The following is a 12,284-nucleotide window of genomic DNA, read 5'->3' on the forward strand; positions in this document are numbered from 1 at the left end:
TTTTCTGTTGAAGTGGAAGAATCAGGTTACACAAGAGCTCTTCCACTACACTAGGCCAAAGGTCTTCAACATTTTTCAGGCCAAAAACCTCCAGATGGATGCTGAGATGGAGCAGAGACCATCATACACCTGTAACCCTACATGTAACTGTTCAGTTTAGCTCTGTGTAAATCTCATCCTGATGTACAAGACTGCTGATCAGAGCTTGATCAGATGGATGAAGAGATCCAATCGGTTGTAAAGTGATTGGCAATGCGTACCAATTTAGTTGTTTCTTTGTTTTTATTTAACCTTTAGAACTTCAAGGTGTTCAATAATATTTCACTCTTTCAGCTTTCAACAAAAAAGCATATCTGCCACAGGACATTCTGTTGAATCAAGGTGCTCTATGTAAACAGCTACTATTCTTGACTTTATTGACACCTTTCATGACAGAGTTCATGAGCTCTGGTGGTTCACCACTTGTGTGGTTTGGCAGGAGGTGACTCTGTGTATAGGATCGTGTGCATCCAGCTCACTTGCAGAGTAACAGTATAAATGCAGCTCACTTTTTCTAGCAGCCACTTAGCACACTGCATTTGGCACACAGTGGGAATCCAGTGCCATCTTTCTCCTTGAAGGTAAATCTAAACTTCAGATAATTATCTGTATATTTTTGGGTCTTTTCTCATTTGCACCATTTATCAGCTGCTGACTCAGCAGCAGATGCCACCTCGCCATTTGCATTTTCACTGGTGGTTTATGAGGTGGAGGATATTTCTGTTGTGCTCATAGTTTTTTGGTTCAGTAAGAAAACATTTCATATTCACTCATCACAGTGTTCACACAGTGAGCATTATAATATACATGCCTCAGCAGCTGACTGTTATTTAGTCAATGATGTTGTTTTTTCCATCATTTATCTTATTTATTTTAATTTACAAATACATCTTCCCTCCCAATATTGTTTCGATCTTAGTCAGCTGGTAACCAAATTAGCCCAATTACCCCCCCCCAACCCCACCCCACAGCTCTACACTTATTTTTTCACTGACTTAAAAATACCCCAAAATAGAAATTTTCATATGTTTTTGAGCAATTTCAAGATGTGGAGGAAAAAAAACATGAAAATTTGAATATCGAAGAGATTTTATTTATGCAGATGTTAAACGTATTCACTGTCAATATGCGCATCCTAGCTTTTCATATAAAAACAAACACTAATACTAGTAGAAATTTACTTTTGATTGCTTTAATATGTGTAACGTATCATACAAGCATGCTTTGTGTCACTGGAGGCTAGGTCACTGGTGGGTAGAAATCAGGAAAATATGTTCTCTGTAGATGTTCTTCAGTGGACATCTGCAAAGGAAAAATGGATAGAACTTTTCTTCTGGATATACTTTGATATCTGGTGATATCTGGAAAGACACTGGTCTGGCCAGAAACAGCTGGTCTGATATTTCCTTTTACCATAATACGCATTAAGTCGTCTTCAAAAGAGATTGAAGCAATCGTCATCAGAGGTATAAACTTTTTTTTAGGAAGTAGTACAGTTTCCATTCACATTTTGATACATAGTGGGAATAGAAATGACAATGAACACCTTATAACAGCTCAGTTTGTTTATTCTAAGAAATAAGACAATATTTTTTTTGTACCTGTATCCTGTTGGTTGTTCTTGGTAAAAAAAAAAAAATACAATCTGCTCAAATCGCAGAGCAACATCACAAAAGCTGGAAATAAGAATCAGCCGACTGTAAAATACCATTAGAAACGCTTTTTTTTGTCATAGCGGGGCCAGATTATATAGTGCAGGTGATGTTTGCGGTGGCAAAAGACACACGGTGTGTGTCACACTCCTGCGTATCTCAGTAAATGGAGAGTTTGCAGAAAAGTTCAGAGTTTCAGCCGCGGGAGTTAGTTGTTCATTGTCCGTAAAAGCAAACATTTTCAATTGCAGGAAGTCATTTTATTCTATGTTGGTGTGAAAATATTGCTTAATGGAGCTTTAATCGCACTCTCCACCTTGGGATAAGCCGTGCATGTATGTGTGTGTCTGTATGTGTGTGAGTGTGTGTGTCAGCAGAGTGACTTGGCCATGTCACTGGCTGTATATCTCTCAGCAGGCAGTTGGAAATGAGGTCTAATCGTAAGGATATTAAAGTCACAATAGACTGCTCCTGCTATTAAGGCCTGTCAGCCCTGGCCTCCTCTCTCACCTTGATATCTCTCAGTCGCTGAATATTTAGATGCTTACCTCAGGCACCACTCACACCGTGCAGTGTGTGCATGTTTTCTTGTGTGTGCTGGTGTGCCTAGCAGGGAATTTATCATCACCGTACGTGTTCCAACTCTCTGCATATGTTTGTGTGTTTGCGTGTCAATGTGTGCTTATGCTGCACATCTTTCTGAACTTGAATCCGCAGGTGCAGCGGGGGCGCGGCTGCTCTCGGGTCCGAACAAACCTGCCGCCATGGATGTGGATGAAGAGGAGAACATGAGTGAGTCCATCCCAATTAATCTAATCTGTGCATCTGTCTTTTCTTCCTGTCTGTGCCATATCTGGTCAGTCCATTTACATGTCTGCCTGTACTTCTACTTCCCTCCTCTCTGTCTCCCTGCATGTTTGTCCTTCTCTCTTTCTCTCTTGTGTAATCAGTGTGAACAGATTTTTCTTCCTTACATCATCTGCTTTGCAAGTATTTCTAAAGGTCAAACCCAAATTCACAAAAAACAATGTAACATGTCACATAACTAAAATATGAATTGCATTGCACATATAAAAGAAGTTCAGAGTATGGGTCATCAGGAATATGTTGTCATTTAGAGCCGCAATTTCCATAATCATGAAGGTAAAACAGGAATAAAAATACTCTGTCTCAATTCCAAGGTTTAAAATATCAGGGCATCATATGTGACAAAAAAACACACCTCCTCTTATTAGTTTTTAAAATGAGCTAAATACAACCCACAGAAAAAAAAACTTGATATATAACATGATGACTCTGACAGTATTTATTAAACAAACTCAGAAGCAATGTGTGAAAGTGCATACAACCTTACTGATTTAAAGAGTAAGCCAGGAGTGCCCAAAGTTGGTCCGCCAGGAGTGCCCAAAGTTGGTCCACCAGGGCCTCTGTGCTGCAGGTTTTCAATGTATCCCCATTCTAAGACACCTGGCTTCCATTAAATGGATCCATTGGCCAATCAAGTTCTGCACAATAAGTGATTAGTTTGAGTCAGGTGTGTTGGAACAGGGATACATGGAAAACCTGCAGGATTGTGGCCCTCGAGGACCGAAACTGCCCCCCCTAACCCTAACCCCCCCACCCCCCCGGGGTAACCAGAAGCTATTAGAAGGATATTTTTGTTGTTTAAAGCCATATGCTAAGGAGAAAGACCCCAAACTGTTGGATGTTCACCATTCTCACCCTTTCTTTATGCCTTGAGTTATAATTAAGGAAAGGTGTTGCAGTGCTATGACGTCATGCTGTGACGTGGCTATCTATCTGATATTCAGCATACTGGGTAAGGGTATGATTGGATTTGGAGACACAAGACAGATAAGAAAGCAATTTTCTCATCTTTAGCCTGACCCCTTGGTGGACATGGGGCTTCAGACTCTACAGGCCTCAGTTAGTAATTTAAATGTAAAGTTTATGACATCACTAGTCTGGCTTGGTTGGAAGCATTGTCAGGACAAAAATCTTGTTTTCACAAAGAACATGGCAGCATAGCTTATGTTTGCAAAGCTGTATCTGAAAATACCAATACTTCTGGATCAATGTCTTTTGGACAGACCAGACCAAAGTGGACGTGTTTAGTCATAACTTACATCACCATGTTAAGCAAATACCAAACCAGGGAACCGGACACCTCGTAGACATAGTGGTGGTCTTCTGCATAACAAAGCATTCTAGTCACAAACGTGAGGTCATCTGTCTGACAGCTTGATAAAGCCTGTTTGAGATAGCAGAACAAAGATCCCCAAACACAGCGGAAAATCTAGAGCAGAATGAAATAAAAATGATAACAGCATTGCAACGGCCCAGTCAAAGTCCAGACATCAACCTGAATGAAATGTTTTGGTTCGACATTGAGATGAAGCAAATGTCTACAAACCAAAATGAAAAGAAGGAATGCTCTTAAAGAACAGTGGACTAAAAATTATCCATGACTATGTGAAAGACGGATAATCTCATACTGGAAATATTTACTTCAAACTGTTTCTACTAAACATTGACTCACCAAGCTGGTGAATCTCAGGCTGTACCTGGTTTTTCCACATACTTTTACTGCATTGTGGCTGAGTTTTTGTGAAATAAGTAATGACACAGTGTAATATTATGCATGCTTTACTGATGGTAGCTTTAAGTCCCGGTAAAGACTAAATGCCACCCTTTCTTTTTGAAACAACTGTCACAGTGCCCTTTCGCCTAACTAATTGCACTAGAATTGAAACGTTTTGCTTTGAAACAGTTTCCTCACACCCACAATGTTAGAATTATGTTCATAGATTCAAACGTAGCTGTCAGCCCCAGTAGCACCCAAACTGATGATGCAAATAAAAACTTCTTATTGTTTTGTCATACTTGTTCTGTTTAGAAGTGTTCTGTTATGTCAGTCACAAGATAGTCTTTATCGTCTTTCAACACTTCTGATGGCTTGTTCTTACATTTTTTTTACCGCAAGATATACATAAAAGATATGTAGAGATAAAATACAGTGCAAGCTCTCACAATCCTTTTTTTCCATTAACACCATGGGGACAGCAGAAGAAAACTTGAAAGAGTTTTGGTACTTTTATGTGACAACCTTAGCAGCCCTCGAAACTCTTTTATCATATGAAACGACCCCAACCAAACGCGTTGCGTTTAGAAAGAGGTCATGACAGTGAAGGGCTTCTTCAACAAGAAGCTTTAGATGTATCGGAACTAAGTTTTCTTTTTGTTTTCTATTTGTTTTTTGTTTTTTCATTGTTTCTTTTATGCCAAAAAAGAACAAAAGCTGATACTGATTACACAATATCCCAGCATAATAGTGACCACTTCTGTAAATGCCTGTTGCTATTCATTATATTGCATGGCTTCCATCCTCTGATCTGGTTCACGAGTCTTGAGCACTACTCCATAACCCTACTCGAAATTTTAATATATTTTCAAAGTGAATTCTTCCAGTTTTCAGCCCAAAGAGAAACTTTAGACTGTATGTATTGAATAAATCATTTCGAAATGGAGAGAAGGAGCTCCATATTTCCTGTGTTCTATTTTCTTCACAGTATTTATGCAGCATGCCATCAATTTTTATATTTTCTTGCTATATTTATTTTTTCATTGGATTATTTCTTTTTTTATACCACACAAACTGAAATGATATGGAAAAATATGAATTCTTGGCCCAACATTAACAAAAACTCAAGTGGAAAATTTCAAATGATACATCCCCTCATAATGTTTTTTCCAGAATATGGTCAAAACAAAACAAACTAAATAAAACAGTCTTAGCATCAGTACTATATGCTTTAAAATATTAATAAAATTATGTATATTTTTGTTTTTTGGGAATCTGGAGTTCAGATATATATCATCCTGTTTTCCGCAACACTAATATAAACTGACAACTGTGACCCTTTCCAAAACCACCAACTGCAGCTTTTACTATTCTTGCCAAATATTTTGCAGAGTTATGCCCCTCCCCCAACTCATTATTAAATGTATTTGCAAAGCACAAATATCAATTTTCTTAATGCATGAGCCCAAAAAAAAAAATCTTTTGCATGTTTTCAGCTTGTTCGTCTGAATGACTTTCAGTTTTTGTCGAGGTTTTAGGATTACAGCTTTATTTTTTTCTTGCCTCCAGACATGTCAGTAACAGTGTGCAGACGATAACAACATGTCAGTACATTTTGCAACCTAAAACACTGTGCTCTCTGACAAGCTCCATGGGGGGGATCTCAGAGGCACAGGGTCTTATGAATGGCACCTCATTACAGTCTTCCATCATTTGAAATATGGCATTCATTCACCTAAACCCATGTTAAAAAAAAAAAAGGAGTAAACTATTTTTTTTTTTTTTTTTTTTAAACCTTTAACCGTATCACCAGTTAAGCCTTTAGGATCCTGCAGTAGGTGGAGTCTTCTCCTTCTGCCTTTTTGATGTACTCTCCTGTTTGCCTGGTCCTCAGCTCCTCCCCCCTGCACTACTCCCCTGCACTTCCTCAACCCAACCTACAATCCCACTCATGCACACTGCGGCCTCTCTTTCTCTTGAGTACCGCAAGGAGTAACCTATCAAGCCTTTGCTGAAGGATGTTATAAATGAAAATTTTTCCCAACGTTCCATCCACTTTGCTAACTGGAATCAGTGATATGTGTTCCCCCCAATACATTGTATTTCAGACTCCACATCGATGAATGTTCTTGATTTGTCTGTAGGCATTCGAGTTATTTGAGATAAACCAATTAGAAACAGAACCACTCCATTGGTGTGTTTGTCTGTCTGTTAGTGGTGTTGTGTAATCGTATTTGTGTGCATTGTTGTTTAAGACCCATAGCACTGTGCAACCTTAAAAGCGGCCACAAGTTTTACTTGAAAATATCTCAGTTTTTTTCTCTCTTTCACTAGTACTTGTGAAGATATATGCAATTTGATTTCTAAATTAAAAACCAATCAACTTAAGAAATTTCTTTGAATCTTGGCAAAGGTAAATCAGCCATTGCATTGAGAAGATAGATATATTGATCTTCTGTTATAATATTGCTAGACTTCAGGCTAATGTTTAGTTGTAACCCAGCTTTTCCTGCTGTGATAATGGAACACAAATCATTGGTTCAGTTCCAAAGAGTGATAAAGGAATCTATAAATTTTGCATTTACAAGATCCTGCAACGAAGGCGTTGTAAGTTACTCTTTCTGGGCACCGCAGGTTCAAGCAGCACAGACGTTAAGGAAAACCGAAACCTGGACAACGTGTCTTGCAAAGACGGGGTGGGAGTCGCTGATCAGCTCCCCAATGGAAGCGGCAGTCGAAAGCGCCCTTTAGAGGAGGGTAACAATGGCCACACACATTCCAAGTTCCGGGCCAAGAAACGCAAGAAAACGCCAGGGCCGGTCCTGCCCAAGAATGCTCTGATGCAACTGAATGAAATCAAACCAGGCCTACAGTACAAACTGCTGTCTCAGACAGGGCCTGTCCATGCACCTGTTTTTGTCATGACTGTGGAGGTTAATGGACAGATGTTTGAGGGCATGGGCCCAACCAAGAAGAAAGCTAAACTGAATGCAGCTGAGAAAGCACTGCGTTCCTTTGTCCAGTTCCCAAATGCATCCGAGGCACACCTGGCCATGGGCCGAACGCTGACAGTGAATACAGACTTCACATCTGATCAAGCTGATTTTCCAGACATGCTCTTCAATGGTTTTGAGACACCAGCTGCACCTGAAGAATCTTTCTATCTAGGCTCCAATGGTACAAACTCACTAGGAGAGTACCCGCTACCCACACCACCTGGCAGCAACCTTGTCCAGGCCCCATTGCCCCCTCCATCTGCATTCAGCTCACCTTCCACTGGCAAAAATCCAGTCATGATCCTCAACGAGCTCAGGCCAGGCCTCAAATATGACTTTGTGTCAGAGAGCGGTGAGAGTCATGCCAAGAATTTTGTGATGTCGGTAACAGTGGACTCACAGACGTTTGAAGGCTCAGGGCGTAACAAGAAGCTGGCAAAAGCCCGGGCAGCTCAAGCCGCCCTGTCTGCTCTGTTCAACATGCAGCTAGACCAGACACCATCCCGGCAACCCATACCAAGAGAGGGGTTGCAGCTCCACTTACCCCAGGTAAGATCTTGCTTTCTTTCATAATAACCCCAAAAAATTTCAATGTATCCTTGAAGGTAATCTTTACAATGTATCAAGAAAATGAAGGTGGATCCAATTCCGCCCACAGCCAAGTCATTTATCATGTTACCTTAGCCATGTCAATTAACCCCTACCTAGTTGAATTTGGTGGAGTCAAAGTTAGACACACTAACCATGCTCTTTTTGTTTGTTGAAAATTGAATATGTACAGGGTAGACTTGATCCCATGATCATTGCCATTCACATAATTGAGATTCCAGCCTCTCTTAAATTGCTTGAACCTCGTTTTCATCATGTCTAAGTGGTTATGGTACATCATAAGAAAAATCAGCCAAGAACACAATGACAAAGGACTTCTGCATTGAACCTTCAGAGCCACACCTTAAACCTCAGAGAGAGGTAGATGGCCCATATTTTCCATGTTGCATATTTGGAATGACCAGCACAGATCAATCATAGCTACTTGCTTAATGGAGCTGTATTTGTTGATTTGCACTCTAACAGATCTAAACAAAGTGGAGAAGCAAATTGATGTGTTTCCTTCTGCTGTGTGGAGACGTTAAAACTTATTCTGTAAGATTTAATTCTTTACCCAAAGATATCAACTATGACCTCAGAGGATTAATTTTTGGATGCTTGCAGTCTCAGGAATACCAAAGGATGCAAGTCTGCAGTCTTCATCTTTCAGATATGACCAATAAACAGCTCAGTTTTGACACTTAATAAATTACCTAGTGCAGGGGTGTCAAAATCCAGCATGCACCAACACACCTGAGTCCAATCAAATGGATTCAACAGCTTCTTGTCAACTTATTCATTCATTTCAGTCAGGTGTGTTGGAGCATGGAGAAAACAAAAACCTGCAGGATACTGGCTCTTGAAAACTGGAGTTTGACACCTGTGAACTAGTGTGACTTTGTTCGAACTATTTGTCTAAGAAACACTGACAAACAAGCAAGCGTGTCTGATAAGTTAATTTATTTATGCATTTTCACTCCATTCCCTATTTATATACTTTTATTGAAATTGGTAAGTCTTTGTCAAACTTGGTCAAACCTCACTGCCTACATACTTCCATTTGTCCTTTTTGTTGGGATGGCTTTTAGGCAATAATTAAATTGTACATTTTTTTACATTTTTGCATTCCATTTTCCCTTTTAATTTCAATGTCCATTTCAACTAAGCAAGCATACAGACAATAAAAGAAAAGAAATAAGCCAGTAGAATATAGTGGTCTGTGTGGCTGTCAAATAAATCACAACTTCTTCGTCATCTTGTTTTTTTCTGCTGGTTGCATGCCAGCTATGCTATACAACAATGCCCCTTGGTTTTTGTTGGTACTGCTTCATTTGCTTCACAAGCTTTCTAAAAATTGACCAAAATATACATGTAAAGGGTGGTGAAGATGTTCAGAGATCTTATGGGATGTATATGCATAGCATGGTGTAGAGCATGAATGAGGCTGAAGACAATGGGGCAGATGGCTCCAAGACTCTTTCAGCCTGCATAACTAAATCAACAAAACTGACTGCTGCTTTCATAATGTAACTTCCAAAAAGCTATAAAATAGGAGACGTTAATCTCACTCAGAGCAATAATCACAGGCACAGCTTGACCTCCCAAGTCAGGCTTACTGGGGAATAGCAATACAGAGTGGCATCTTACCTGCTCTTCAGGGGGTTGGGTGGCGATAGTTTTTTTTTTTTTTTTTTTTTTTTTTTTTTTTTTTACAATTCTTGAATTTAATGCAAAAAAACAGACATTTTTGGTACAAAGCTTATTACAAAGAAATTCTGGGAGACACTGAGTATGAGATGTCATATTTTCTTTCTGTCCCTCTCCTGTTCATGTGCGACCAGGGAAAATGCCTTAAGCACAGGCAGCATCCAAACTCAGAAGGTCTGCATGTCTACTCTGTATGAGCAGCCATCCTGGAAAAATTAACTGTATCTATAGCACATGGCTCAAAAACTGTGCCGTTAGGACCCCTGATTTTTATTTTATTGTTGTTTGTTCTTGCCAACAAGAGCAACCATAGTGAGATTTTTGAGTTTAAGAAGCCTTTCAGGAAAACTTAAAAGGCTTGACTGTAAGTGGCACTCTTTAGCATTCATATATCCCCCCACACAGAGTAAGGATAGTGTTGCAGAACTCATACTCTTTGCACTATTGAGGTCATAAGAGGATATTTCTTGACGAAAAGCTTGAAATTATGCAAATGTCAGTCAAACAGATGAGTTGATTGGGCATTAGAGTTGTGTTCAAACTTGTGTTTTTCATTAATGTCTGAGGGAACCGGGAGCAGGACATTAATAGAAAGCATTCCTCTGTATCTTCCTCTTGGGGTTACGAGGCAGCTGACTCCAACCTTCTCCACCTTCTTAAACTCTGCCGTTCTATTAGGTTATCATTAAAATCTCATTCACATCAGGTTAGCAGGGACCAAGGACTGGTTGGTTCCTTGAGCTGTCATGTTAGAGATGACTGCCAGTGTGTAAAGAGAGAGACAACACAACCATGCGAAGCTAATCAGCTCGACACACTGTCAACAGTCCCATCCCTACAAAGCCTTTTCTTCTTTGTTTCTATTCTCCCTCTCTCCTCTAGTCAACTGATTCATTCAACAAGCAGCCAATTTTAACGATGGCACCGATGGTACTAATTACTCTATTAATTCTTTGTCGTTTGATATTTAATTTCTGCAGCCTGTTTCCATCTGGCAAGGCATTGAAGGGGAGAATGAGTCCACTGCTTAAGCAATAAATCGTAATTTTAGATTTTCATTTATAGTTTTAGTTGGTTTCATTGATGCACAAACCAAGAATATGCAATTCACTAAAAACAATAAAAGACATTTGTGCGTTATCAAACTTAAGCTGTTTAGTCTTTGTGTTTTTCAAGTCTGTAAAGAAAGCCTAAGGTGTTATAGGCATGTGCTATCTGGCTTTGAGTGGCTGACTCCAAATAGCAAAGAGGTAATATCAGACTAATCTCTATCGTTTGTGATCATCCAGCCGTCATCAGTCTTCTTGGTAGTCTTCATTTTCCATCACATTAGCAGTGGTTAAAGAGCCATCCCGGGGATCTGAGTGTCCTATAGCAAAAGAAGTGTGAAGTTCATTTGAGGTTCACTTTCTGTCTCACTTTTCCCTGGAAATTTAAACTTAAATAAATTTAGATCAGCACTTTGTTTATATCCGATTCTCAGGTTTGCTTGTTTGTTGGTTCGCTGTGACTCCCTGTCAGAAAGGAGACGCTAAATTATAACCGTCACGCCAAACTAACAGCTCTGCTTAAGATGGTTATGTTTACCTCAGGGGGTCAACCCAGTTTTACTTGTTGCCGTTTCAATGCTTTGACTCTTGTTTGAAGCTAGACGCGAACACTGTGACAGGTACATAGTGCGCTGGGGGAGGATAACATCAGATATGCTTTGTAAGCTGACATATCTGAGACAAGCTTGTGTTTGTGTGGCATGCATGTTGGTGTGTGTGTGTGTGTGTGTGATTCCAGGTTCTGGCTGATGCCGTCTCTCGTCTGGTGGTGGATAAGTTCAGTGAGCTGACAGACAACTTCACCTCCCCCCATGCAAGACGAAAAGTCCTAGCGGGAGTCGTCATGACAACAGGTAAGATTGGAGGAGGAGACGGTAGATGCTTTAATGCTTCCAAAATTGACAAAATAGTGCCAAGTATTATCCAAAAGAAAAAGCAGGGCAAAAACTTCAGCTGATGGTAGTTAAGTTTGTGTATTAGTGTGCTAAATTTGAATCTCAGACAGACCTCAGATCACCTCAAATGAAACTCACAGAAAACCAAAGCAAACTGCTTTGATGTTACATCCCAAATGTACATTTCTCCTATTAATATTTTAGTCACCTATGGACTAAGTTACTAAAATTGTCACATGTTAAATCTTAAATTTTCATGCCGAGTATCTCCTGCAACTATTTGGCCAATCCTCATCAGCACACCAATGTTGGCAAAAAAAACTTAGTCCAGCAGTGTATCATTGTATCCATTAATCTCAACTGTCTCCACTAAAAGAATGTAAAAGTAGCAGATAAATAATGAAGTGGGTGTTGACAGTGATCCTGAACACATTATTACTGCAGCTCTGCTCAATATTAATTCAGTGGATGCCCTCTGAGTATCGTTACTGCTGAAACTTTGGCTACCCAAGTCAGTATGAAGGGCTCTGCCCGCCGCAGTGCGCTGCTGGGTGCGTTGCCTTATCTCATCTTTACTCTTTGCTCAACAAATGACGTTTTCTTGTGATGTCGTTATTCCTCTGCAGTTCAAGTAGATAAAACCAAGCTCTTTGAATTCTTCCATTCAGGGTTAACGCATTTCCATGATAAAACCAGAATGGTTGTAGCTAGCCGGTTGCTAGTCCAGCAGTGTATCATTGTATCCATTAACCTCAACTGTCTCCACTAAAAGAATG

General features: G+C 39.8%; 1 protein-coding gene across 2 annotated transcripts in view; it reads left to right on the plus strand.

The window, feature by feature from the left end:
* Nucleotides 1-12,284, plus strand: part of adarb1b (adenosine deaminase RNA specific B1b) — a 161,915-nt gene that overhangs the window by 130,331 nt on the left and 19,300 nt on the right. For both annotated transcript variants that reach the window (XM_079253785.1, XM_079253786.1), the window contains 3 exons: nt 2,409-2,483; nt 6,907-7,817; nt 11,352-11,466. In XM_079253785.1, coding sequence (XP_079109911.1) covers nt 2,456-2,483; nt 6,907-7,817; nt 11,352-11,466 — 1,054 coding nt within the window. In that variant the 5' untranslated portion in view covers nt 2,409-2,455. The remainder of the gene's footprint in view (nt 1-2,408; nt 2,484-6,906; nt 7,818-11,351; nt 11,467-12,284) is intronic.

The sequence above is a fragment of the Telmatherina bonti genome (genome assembly GCF_933228915.1).
Source record: "Telmatherina bonti genome assembly, chromosome: 15".
NCBI classification, from domain to species: domain Eukaryota; kingdom Metazoa; phylum Chordata; class Actinopteri; order Atheriniformes; family Telmatherinidae; genus Telmatherina; species Telmatherina bonti.